General features: G+C 40.4%; 1 protein-coding gene across 1 annotated transcript in view; it reads left to right on the top strand.

Moving 5' to 3' along the window:
* MAPK1 (mitogen-activated protein kinase 1) overlaps positions 1–12,780 on the top strand; it is a 107,614-nt gene that overhangs the window by 80,016 nt on the left and 14,818 nt on the right. Inside the window, exons 5-6 of the mRNA XM_003803280.3 lie at positions 1,678–1,792; positions 2,092–2,223. Coding sequence (XP_003803328.1) covers positions 1,678–1,792; positions 2,092–2,223 — 247 coding nt within the window. The remainder of the gene's footprint in view (positions 1–1,677; positions 1,793–2,091; positions 2,224–12,780) is intronic.

Below are 12,780 nucleotides of genomic sequence, written 5' to 3'. Positions count from 1 at the left end.
GCCGAGCCGATATTCATGTTAATCTTTTGGTTAAGATGGTGTCTCCAAGTGTCCACCATAAGGTTATTATTTCCCCCTTTGTAATTAATAGTTTAAGATTCAGCAAGTTATCTTCTTTACCAAATTTCACCCACTGGTCTTCATGCATTGATGATTTTGTACCTCTATCATTCCTTCGATATTTTAGTTCTGTTTATTTATCCAATGGTTTATAATATATTCCTACCATTATGTTCATTGATGCTCACATTGTCCCAGATTTGGCAGGTGGAAGCTCTTGCTATCTCCCCACAGCGGTGGGTGCTTCCTTGCTTCCTGGCACTAGATGCTTTAGGTTTATCTAGTACTTTCCCTGTCCCAGACCTGGAGCAGCCCTTTCTCTATTTTTTGTATGCAGTCAGTATTTCCTTTTTCTTAGCTTTGGTTCAAAACAAAAGTTATTTTGGATTATAGGAGTTTTAGAAAGAATTACTGTAAATTCAACCCCATTTTATTTTGGCTGTATATCTGATCACTGGTTCTTTGTTGGATTTTTCAAAACAATTTCATTCTGTTTCCCTAAATTTTAATATTTGACTCCAACTTTCTTTTTTCCTAGGAATTTCTGCATTTCTTCTTCCATTCTATACCTAACATTTTCCATAGAATTCAGCTTATTTCAATCTTATAATGGACTACTAAAAAGAATCCAACTTACTTTCCTTGGAGAAACTTCTTTCTTGCCCTGTTGTTATGATTCAGACAGAATGCTTCTTTGACTTCCTCAACAGGATTCCTTTAAAAGAAAAGTTATACCTAAAAAATAAATAGGAAAAGATGACAATATTATAAAGCAGAAATTGGTAAAATATGGTGGAACCAGTGCATACTGCCCTCTCCCCAGATCAAGGATTTCCAACCCAGTTTTTTAAAATATGATTAGCAAAATGTGTAAAGATATTCTAGGACTGGGTACAGTGGTTCACACCTGTAATCCTAGAACATTGGGAGGCTGAGGCAGAAGGATCCCTTGAATGAGCCCAAGAGGGTGAGAGTAGCCCTGAGCAACATGGCAAGACATAGTCTTTCTACAAAAAACAATTTTTTTAAATTAGCCAGGCATAGTGGCACATGCCTAATAGTTCCAGCTACTTGGGAGGCTAAGGCGGGAAGATTGGTTGAGCTCTAGAATTTCAGATTGCAGTGAGCTATGATGATGCCACTGCACTCTTGCCTAGACGACAAGAAGACCCTACTTCCCCCTAAAAGAAAATGACTTTCTGGAAGCATAGCAGTACTCCTTCTTTGGAGTTGATTTTCATATTTTCAATAATGAGCAGATGGGCCACAAATGTCGTATAGCAGTGAGTGTTACTACTTTCTCCTTTTCATAGCTCTACTTATAAGATTTCTTAATATTTCTCTTAAATCCTTTTAAAAAAAGACTGACATATATACTTCATAATTCTAATTTAGTAAGTTAATCAACTTAGGAAATCAGGTAATCTTGGTTGTTCTGCCTCTCATAAGAAAGACAAATCATCTTTTGTTTTCTGCATTGTCTACTTTTATTTCTGAATTATGAACTCAAAGGAGAAGCTGGAACTCCATCAGCCATGTGCCTCTCGTCTAGGAAGAGCTCCTCCTGTTCTGGAACACCAGATCTCATTCTTGGCCTTTTTTTCCTTTCTCTTCCAGGGCTATACCAAGTCCATCGATATTTGGTCTGTAGGCTGCATTCTGGCAGAAATGCTCTCCAACAGGCCCATCTTTCCAGGGAAGCATTACCTCGACCAGTTGAACCACATCCTGGGTAAGGTTCCCCAGCACTGCAGGAGAGAGGTTTGCTCGGTTTACATGCAAAGTCACTTCATTAAATTCAGAAGAATTCTAATAACTCTAATTCTAATGCCTACCTATCCGTGGTAGGCATGAGTTTTAACCTTCTCTGATTTAAAATGTTAATGATCTTTTTGCAAAAATTTAAAAAGAAAGATAACGATGTAAGCATTGGGAGGTGGTCAGAAGATGTTAATTACCAGGGTTCATTTTGTCCTACTGCTGATTGTTGCCTTGGTCTTAAAATTAACAGCTAATTACTTTATCTGATAGGTATTCTTGGATCCCCATCACAGGAAGACCTGAATTGTATAATAAATTTAAAAGCTAGAAACTATTTGCTTTCTCTTCCACACAAAAATAAGGTGCCATGGAACAGGCTGTTCCCAAATGCTGACTCCAAAGGTAAATATTATCTCACTGATTAGTTCTTTTTAGGCTTAGCTTTGTATTTGTTTGATTCGTTGTGAGAGCACTTGCCTGGAAAGTTAGCCTGTGGCTGTTGCAGAAGTCCTTATTTGGTGCTTACTCTTTGTTGCTCTCTTCCCTTTTTATTTGGGAGCAGTGGCAGGAGAGCAGGAGAGTCTAGTGATGACTGTCTGGTTTTCCATCTTTCAGGTTCTTTGCTGCTTTTTAACTTGAACTACATTCATATTTCTAGGGTTCAGAAAGTCTAGGAGCCTACAAAAGAAATTATCCCTTTTTATCTTGTTGTTTGGTAATTTTTTAAGTCAGATTTATTGAAGAATAATTTACATAAGAGGGAAATGTACCCTTTGTAGTTGTGCAGGTCTTTGAGTTTTAACATATGTATGTTGTCATGTGACCACAACTGTAGTTGAGGCATAGAATATTTTCATCGTCCTCAAAAGCCCCTCTTATAGGTAGTTCCTTTCCCAGGTCTCTGCTAGACACTGATCTGCTTTCTATCCCTGCATTTGTGCCTTTTCCAGCACATCATTTAAGGGAATCATGGGCTGTGTAAGCAACTCTGTGTCTGGATTCCTCTGTCAGCATAGTGCATTTGAGATTTATAAAAACCCATATTGTGGGTTTTACCAGTCTCTTCAACAAATGGTGCTGGAATAATCAAGACATCAATGTGGGAAACAAAAACCCTAAAAATGGAACGCAGACCTAAATAAAAGTCCTAAAAGTATTAAACTTCAAGAAGAGAGCATAGGACAGAATCTTCATGATCTTGGTTAGGTTAGGCTAAGATTTCTTAGATACAAGACCAGTAAAAGGAAAAGTGTGATAGGTTAGATTTTTATCTTTTGATGTGTTTTTTACTTTAATGTAGTTTAATAGTTGTATTATCCTTTACTCCCATCTAACACTTAACTTCTGAGATATATCAGGTAGCTATTTTTTTAAAATTGTACGTACATATACTTTTGTGAAACCCTAGTAGGCAGAATAATGACTCTCCTCATTCCCCGCTCCAAGGTGGCCGCATCCTAATCTGTAGAATTGGTGAATGGGTTAGGTTTGGTAAGGAGCAGTTACAGTTGCAGATGCAATTAAGGTTGGTTGTTCATCAGATGACTTTTAAGGTAGGAATTTTATCCTGGATTTTCTAGGTGGGTTTACATAGGGTTCCTTAAAACTGAAGAAAGGGATCTGAATGGGACCCTGACTTCATTATCTCTCCCCAGTGTGCACACATCACACATGCTTGCCCAGAATCAGCTTTTACAAATAATTACAAAGGCTCACATTTTGTGATAAAAATTCAAAAATCATAGAAATAATTAAGAAAATGGAATTCTTTATAAATATTCTCTAAATGTCACTATTAATAGAGTTGTGTTTTATTGTTTTTCCATGTTATTGTATAGATATGGTTTATTTTTAATGATTTTATAGTATTTTTATCCAGCGTTCTCTTGAAATTTAGCTTATTCTAATTTTTGCTGTATTTTCTCTATATGTATGTGTATACATAATATTTAACTGTCTACTTAGATGTTTATTGTTTAATGTATTGACCTGAGCCCCAATGTTGAGAAACACTTGATTATTTAGAATTGAGAACTTTTGGATATAGGGAAAACTTTCTTTTTATCCTTTGATATAAAGGTCGTATATCATCATTGTAGACAGTTTAGAATTACAGAGAGAATAGGTAAGAAAGCAAGAAATACTCCTGATTGTCAGAATCCCAGATTAACCTTTACCTTTTTTTTGTACCAGTGTACACAGGCTAGGTGTACCTATATGGTCATAATTGTGTAATTATATAATTTATTGGTTGTAAGATTTCTTAGTTAGAATTTGACATGGGTGGCACATATTACTGATTAGATTGGCTTGGTTAATGTATCTCCTGAGCATGCGACCTGAATGTTACTTCCGGAGTTGCCTTTGTAAAAAGTCCGTATGTAACTAAAGTGCCTGTTTAAGATTTTATGATAAGTAGGCCTACTCCAAGACTTTTCTTCTTTACTTGTTTTCTTACTCTTTTCCATAGGTAAGCATGATTTGTGACAAATTACTTCTCAGCCTCTTTTTTTAAAGCTTATTTTCTTTAGGTAAAGGTCATGAACATTGAGATTGGTTCATTCACATGGTAACATCACCAAAATCCAGGAAATTAATTTGGAGATAGAGGTAGTGAGTGATATAATAAAGAATTGTGGAAAGGCTATAAATACAATAAAGAAAGCAGAGAGAAATTAGAGTTGGTGGTGCTGGAGTGAGCAGCAAAACATCATGTGTTAGTAGCACAGGCTTTGCAGCCAGACCTCCTGGCTTCAGCCCACAGCCCAGCCACTTGCCTTGTTTTGCCATGTATGATGCAGAGTTTTTGCCCAAATTTTTAAGGGAAAAATAAGGATGCACATTATATGTGAGTAGCAATAATTCTGTATCTATATAAATGTTTCATATTATTTTATTTATGCTTTTGCATTAAAAGTGTAACTCTAGAAAGCAATAATGATACCTATATGCAAAATAATACCCTGGAATACGGTAATTAGTGTTATTAAACTTATGATGAACTTGCAGCAAAAGCATAGAGTTACGTATTTCTCTTCATACACTTTAGGTGGGAGCTAGCAATCTAGCTGATATTTTTACAAAAATTATTGGAAAAATCCATTGAAAAATATCGAAATGGTTTCGTACACTGTAAATTTTAAGCTAACAGTTATTTAAATATGCTAAAGAGCATGGCAGCAGATCTGCCGAGAGACAGTTGGGACTTCCTCCCACAGACAGTGTCTTTAGATTGCAGAGGCAGCAGAAAGAAAGGCTTCTTCAGGTGCCATTCAAAAGAAGGCAATGCAGAGGGAACCTCCAAAGCGGCTGGTGGTGCAGCAGCAGGTGAGACCAGGCTCAGGAACAGCAGCATCAAACTGGGGTCTCTGTTTCAAATAAGATAATTCAAGAAGAGGGTAAAAGGACGGCATAAGAAAAAAACATTGATGATTTCTCATCATGAGAAATTTTAGGAGGGAGAAGGTTTGAGCACAAGGACAAGAACATAACTTGCCTCCAAACTTTGAGCAGGCTATGAGAATCAAGCTTTGGAATTCCATTCTTGTATTATCAGTCTTCAAAAGGCTTTCAGCTTTGAGCTGTGCCAGTGTGGATGAGGTCCCACTCACATCTGATGTGCCATCCAACAAAACTGTGGACATCAAAGGATCAAAGACTGTGGCTGTTAAATTAAAGCTAGTGGACATGAGAAAACACATTTCACTATTGTTCTAGCCTGTTGTGCAGATGGGATAAAGCTGCCATCTGTGATCATCTATGGAAGGAAAAATGTTTCCAAAAGAAGATTCCAAGTGGAGTTACTGTTTGCGTGTATGAAAAAGGATGGATGGATGAAGAAGGCATGGAAATCCAGTTTGACCAAGCTGGTCACGAGGGCCTGGAGGATTACTTATGGAAACTAACAGCTTTGTTTTTGATCACTTCAAAGCCCATGTTACACAAAGTGCCAAATCAATTGCAGAGAACTTGAAAGCTCAACTTGCTGTAATACCTGGTGGCTAACCAGCCACCTGCAACTTCTAGATGTGTCAGTAAACAAGCCCTTAGGCCCCAGTGAAGAAAGTGGACGTCACAGATGCAGTCAACTGGCAATGATTTAACACATACAGGCAGAATCAGGAAAGCATCCATTGCCTAAGTTTGTGATTGGATCCTAAGATTGTGGAATGGTGTCAAGAGGAAGTGGTTATGAAATCATTTAAAAAAGGTGACTTCAACAAGGCCATGGGTAGAACTGAGGGTGGTGAAATATACTGGGATGAGAAAAGGGACTCTTCAGAAGATGCCAATAATGGAGAAATTGAAGAAGATGATATTTCTTTTCTTTTTCTTTTCTTTTTTTTTTTTTTTTGAGACAGAGCCTCAAGCTGTCCCCCTGGATAGAGTGCTGTGGCATCACAGGTCACAGCAACCTCCAACTCCTGGGCTCAAGTGAGTCTCCTGCCTCCACCTCCCAAGTAGCTGGGACCACAGGCGCCTGCCACAACAACACCTGGTTATTTTTTGGGGTTGCAGCCATCATTGTTCTTTGGCGGGCCCAGGCTAGATTCGAACCCGCCACCTTAGGTGTATGTGGCTGGCGCCTTAGCCACTTGAGCTACAGGTGCCAAGCCAGAAGACAATATTTCTGATACTGACAGTGAGGAAGAGCTCTTGACCTTCTATGCTGCATAAATATTGTAAATTGTTATTGGCACATAAAATTTCTTATACCTTATATCTTTATGTACTTGTTACATAAAATTTCTTTTATCATGTTAAAAATAAATGCTAAAATTCCTTTCTTACACATAAAACAAGTACTTAAATATAAAAAAATAAAAAATTGAATTAAAAAATTAAAATGAGAGTTTGGCCCAAAAACATTATGTGTGCATTATACACAGCAAAATATGGTACTAGCCGTGTGACCTTTAGACAAATTACTTAACCTCTTGGGTCCTCACTTACTTATAAAGTAAGATTAGTCGTAGTACCTGCATCATGGGATGTGACTCTCCATACTATTGGCATTTGTAGGTCTAGAATCTGAGCTCCCAAGACTGAAAGCTTTTCCTTGCAGAGATGGTCTGTAAGCATTTTTAACCAGTCTCATGTTGGACCTTGAAGGGCACGTCAGTTGTCTATTGCTGTGTAACAAACATCCCAAAACTCAGGGGCTTGAAATAACACCCATGTATTTGTTCATGAGTCTTATCAGGCTGACCCAGCTGGGTGGGATGGGCCGTGCACTGTGGCCATGTACTGGCTCGCCCCAAGCAAGGTTGTTGAAGGTGGCTGCACCACGTCTTGCAGTTGGCTTTCCCCTCGCAGTGGTCTCATCCTACAGTGGACTACAGCATGGGCTTCTCATGATAGTAGGATGATTCCCGAAGAGCCAGAGCAGGAACTGCAAGGCACTCAGGAGACCCGGTCTCAGAAGAACACTTATGCTACATTTTGTAAGTCAAAGCAGATCACATGGTCAGCCCAGATTCAAGTGATGGGAAAATAAATCCTCCCACTGATGGGAGGAGCTGCAAAGATTTTGTGCCATGTTTAACCTATTACTGAGTTTTTTTTAGTTTTTTAATACAACATAAATTCATTCAGTATATATGTTTGGGTGTTCTGTGCCATCAAAGCTTCTAAAACCCTGGACTTAGAGCCACTAATAAGAGAAATTAAGAATCTGCCTGCAGTGAACTGATAGTCTGTATCTGTGTAAAAATGACATCAAGAAATGAAGCAGAGACCTCAGAGAACTCAGAGAGTAAAACCTTCTGGCCAAAACATTGAAACTTCTAGTTAATGAGAGTTCACAGAAAAGGAAATGGAAGCATCTCTTGAATATGGGAAGAGGTGCTTGCTTATTTTACTCATACAATGGATGAACATTGAAAAGTCAGTAATTGCTTTTTGGTTTTTTCACCCCCAGTCATCATAGTAGCAGACATCAAAAAGTTTGATAACCCACTGTGTGGTAAGACTTCAGTGAAACCTCTGTTGTCAGAGATGGCTAGTGGAGTGTAAACTGGCTGAATGAGGGCAGTTTGGCAATTCTGTCTCGTGTCTTTTGTTCCAGAAATTCTCCATATTGAACTCTTAAGGTCTGCTGCCTAAATGGAGGGGAGTGGCATTTAATTTGTTTTTCTTTAATTAATATTTTTTCACGTCTGTTGGAAATTTTTAATAGCTGAGTCCCATGAACCAGTAGTATTGTAGATTTTTCTTCAAAGGAATCTAAGCTTAGGATTCTCTCAAATGAAGGGGGAGAAATTATTATTTAGCAGATGGTCCTTGTGTAGTTGAATTGCTATTTTGAAAAAAATCAATTAAAATCATTATTCACACATTAAAATAAATTCCTAAAGAATTGGCAATTAAATACTTTTTAAAAAGTAATACAACTAAAAACAATAGTTAGAGTAGTCAGTATTTTTCTGATCTCTGCATGGAGAATATTTATCTTCCTAAGCTTTAAAAATAAATGCAGAGGCTCTGCACCTGTGGCTCAAGCGGCTAAGGCCCTAGCCACATACAAAAGCTGGAGGATTTGAATCCAGCCTGGGCTCACCAAACAACAATGATGGCTGCAACCAAAAAATAGCTGGGTGTTGTGGCAGATGCCTATAGTCCCAGCTACTTGGGAGGCAGAGGCAGGAGAATCACTTGAGCCCAAGAGTTGAAAGTTACTGTGAACTGTGATGCCACAGCACTCTACCCAGGGTGATAGCTTGAGGCTGTGTCTCAAAAAAAAAAAATGCAGAAAACAAACGTTAAGGAAGTGGAGTTGATCACATAAATGTTTAAAGCTTCAGGGCTGTGCCTGTGGCTCAGTGGGTAGGGCACCAGCCTCATATACCGAGGGTGAGGGGTTCAAACCTGGCCCCAGACAAATTGCAACAAAAAAATAGCCGGCCTTGTGGCGGGCGCCTGTAGTTCCAGCAACTCGGGAGGCTGAGCCAAGAGAATTGCCTAAGCCCAGGAGGTTGCTGTGAGCTGTGTGACACCATGGCACTCTACTGAGGGCAATAAAATGAGACTCTGTCTTTACAAAAAAAAAGTTTAAAACTTCAAAAAGAAGGTGGGCTGTCTCAGCACTCTGATTGCCTGAGCTGAGAAATTCAAGACCAGCCTGAACAAGAGTGAAACCAAAAACAAAAAAACTAGCCATGTGATGGCAGGCACCTGTAGTCCCAGCTACTCCGGAGGCTGATGCAAGAGGATCACTTGAGCCCAAGAGTTTGAGGTTTGAGCTCTGATGATGCCACAGCACTCTACCCAGGGCAATAGAGTAAGAGGGACTCTGTCTCCAAATAAAAACAAAAAACTTAAGAGTAAGCATATCAAGTATGGACAGTAGGTCCAAAATGTTCTAAATTGATTAACATTTTAAGGATCCCTATCCTGTTCTGTAGAAAGCAGCACAGCAGTGTGCTGAGTTCAACTAGAGTTCCACCATTTAGAGCCTTTGATTTTGGACAGAAACTTTCTGTTTGATGATTTCCTAACTCAAAATAGGTACAAATTGTAGTTCCCACCACATAGGATAGTTAAGAGGGTTTAGCGACTGTATTAGTTATTAGCATTAGATTCATCAGTATTAGCATGCAAAGAGCAGAGAAAAATCTAAGACAACAATGTTCAAATAAACAAGCAAAAGACAAAGACATTTATTTGCTGTCTCTCCTTTCTTTCTTTTTTGAAGTTTTTGGCCAGGGCTGGGTTTGAACCCGCCACCTCCGGTATATGGGGCCAGCACCCTACGCCTTGAGCTACAGGCGCTGCCCTCTCCTTTCTTTCTTAAGGAAAACATAATTCACAGGGTATACTGTGGGAATTACAGTTGAGGGAACTCTAGGAGGAGCAGTTTGGGTGACAGCAATTGAGAATTTGGTTTGGGCTGTGTTAAATTTAAAAGACCTGGCTCGGCGCCTGTGGCTCAAGCGGCTAAGGCGCCAGCCACATACACCTAAGGTGGCGGGTTCAAATCCCCAGCCCGGGCCCGCCAAACAACAATGACGGCTGCAACCAAAAACAAAATGGCCAGGCGTTGTGGTGGGCGCCTGTAGTCCCAGCTACTTGGGAGGCTGAGGCAGGAGACTCGCTTGAGCCCAGGAGTTGGAGGTTGCTGTGAGCGTGATGCCATGGCTCTCTACCCAGGGGGGATAGCTTGCGGCTCCGTCTCAAAAAAAAGAAAAAAAAATTTAAAAGACCTGTTAGGCATTAGAAACATTCCAAATGCCAACTGCTGACCAAAATGGTTGAGTAAATTATGATATATGTCTACTTAAAGGAATATTTTAAAGCTGCTACAAGTGATTTTTACAAAGTTTTTGTAGTGTAGGAAAATATACATATTTACTACAGAGAATGTAAAATGGCATTTGTTTATATACAGTATAATTTCAACTATATAAAGAAAACATATAGAAAATAATTCAGTGAAATATGCCAGAAGATGAGCAGTGGGGCTGGGGGATAGAGGGAACCGGGAAGGTGGGGGAGTCACTCACATAGGCCAGAGGGCTAGGTTTGGTAGGTCAGCTGTCCAGCCTTTTCAGTTCCACAAGAATTGACCGCCTATTGGCTTAGGCCTGAAGAGTACTTTATTGGCTCTCACAGCTGAGAAACCCAGCAGCACCTGGGCTTGCAGTCTCAGCCTCCTAACTGTGATCTGGACTCCTGTTTCATTCAACTGTGTCTTCCTTTGGGCCACCAGCAGTGACAGGTTTGACCTATAACCTGTTTCAGCCCAAGTCATGGAGCTGACTCTCACTTATTTTTGCCCTGTTTGGATGTCATACCCATCCTTGACCAGCAGTTGTCACCAGGCCAGTGTCACTGTTCCTGCAGCACAATTGGAATGTGAACAAGTCTGAGAGCTGCCCCTAGCTGATTAGAGCTACAGGTGATGAGAGGGGCAGTGGACACTGCAGACAAACCAACGGGTGGCCCTCAGAGTGAGGAAAGATAATTACATTCTTTCTCTCCATTTTTTACTTTTTTAATTTTAAAAAGATAGGTTGTTTGTTTTTTATTTTTCATTGGAGACCGAGTCTCACTCTTGTTGCCTGTCTAGAGTGCCGTGGTGTCATCATAGATCACTGCAACTTCAAACTCTTGGGCTCAAGTGATCCTCCTCACTTAGACTCCCGAGTAGCTGGGACTACAGGTGCAAGCCCCTGCACCCAGCTCTTTTTTTTTTTGTAGAGACAGGAGTCTCGCTTCTGATCAAGCTGGTCTTGAACTCCTGGGCTCACATGTTTCTCTCACCTCAGCCTCTCAGAGTGCTACGATTATAAGAGTGAACAACAGCACCTGGCCAAAAATACATTTTAAAAAATTAAATAGTAGGGGGCGGTGCCTATGGCTCAAGGAGTAGGACGCTGGCCCCATAACCCAGAGGTGGCGAGTTCAAACCCAGCCTGGCCAAAACTGCAAAAAAAAAAAAAAAAAAAAATTAAATAGTAGGAAGTTTGCCTCCATTTCTTAGACAACCTAATGTTTGAAAAGCTTACAGACTTAGTTATTGCCCATATGGAAACATGCATTGGTTGTAAATGGCATCATGGGATCACAGGCTATAAATGCTTTTATTACCCTCACTGAGTTGTATTTATTGACCTGAAGGTTGATCATTCTAGGCTCAAGATAGTCTTGGTAGTTAATTAACCCATGGCCTTTGAAATCTCATATGGAAAGGTTGAGAAGTTAAAAGAACAAAATTGGGGGTGGTGCCCTGTGGCTCAAAGGAGTAGGGCACCAGCCCCATATGCTGGAGGTGGTAGGTTCAAACCCAGCTCCAGTCAAAAACTGCAGAAAAAAAAGAACAAAATTGTAAGAAGCTAGAGAACACGCCTGTTCAGTGGGCAATTGAATATAGGGTCCCTTGCATATAGAAGGAATAGACAAATTAAAAACACTAGTACCAGGCGGCACCTCTGGCTCAAGGAGTAGAGTGCTGGCCCCATATACCGGAGGTGGCGGATTCAAACCTGCCCCAGCCAAAAACTGCAAAAAAAAAAAAAAACTAGTACCATGTGATTTCACAGAAGTAGAAGGTGGCATTTTAGGAAAGTAGCCACATATATGCACAATAGTGTGTATGCAGGAGAGAGGCCTAGCAAGATATAGACTGGAAAATGTAGGATGGTTTTCCAGTTACAAGTTTTTTGGTCACCAGACAAAAGGAGTTGAAATAGTGAGTGGGAGGGGATATTTGAAATGGAAAGCGGAGACAGAAGAGACTGGCACACATCAGGGTTGGTTTGTCCAGACCACGACTTGGGGAAGATTGAATAGAGAGAGGGTCGCCTCCTTTTTGGCAGTGTTAAAGATATGTGTGTGTCTGGGTAGTGGGGAGGCCTGGGAAGATCACTCTTGGGGGGTCTCAGTTTGCTTAGTAGTTCCCTTAAGAGGCTCTGTCAAGAGTAACGAGGGTCAGTTAGCAGGAAGACTATGATTCAAGTCATGTGAGTTGGGTGGAATCTTAGGCTAGAGTATGGAGCTGGCCATGGCCTTCCCTAAGGGCTGCGGTGTAACTGAAAATGGTATTTTGTAGCACAGTGCTTTTCAAGGGTATGATTCCTGGACCTCTGAGGTTCCCAAGGCACTCAGGCTGTCCCTGAGGGTAAAGCTGTGTCTGTGCACTACTGCAGTGTTGGTTAGCTATCCTGGCACAGAAGTAACCAGCGCTGAACAAGGCTGCCAGCACTCCACGGCACCAGAGCTCTGCACTGTCGCATCCTGGCAGCTAGGAACCAACCCAGCAAGAAGGGCTCACCCCATGAAACCCATCCTCGACGGATAGTTAGGATGTTCTGCGTGACAAAATGGGAAGGACCCTTAAAGCATTCTTGCTGCATACCAAATGCTCTGGTTTTCTCAGGAAAAGCACTTGTAAAGTTAAGCTGTGAGCTAAAAGACTGCTTTTTGAAGTCGATCTTCAGGAATTTTTTTTTTTTTTTTTTT

Source organism: Otolemur garnettii, unplaced genomic scaffold (genome assembly GCF_000181295.1).
Source record: "Otolemur garnettii isolate 467f Iridium unplaced genomic scaffold, OtoGar3 scaffold00292, whole genome shotgun sequence".
NCBI lineage: Eukaryota > Metazoa > Chordata > Mammalia > Primates > Galagidae > Otolemur > Otolemur garnettii.
The sequence above is the reverse complement of the archived record's forward strand: the minus strand, read 5'-3'. Positions and strand labels throughout refer to the sequence as shown.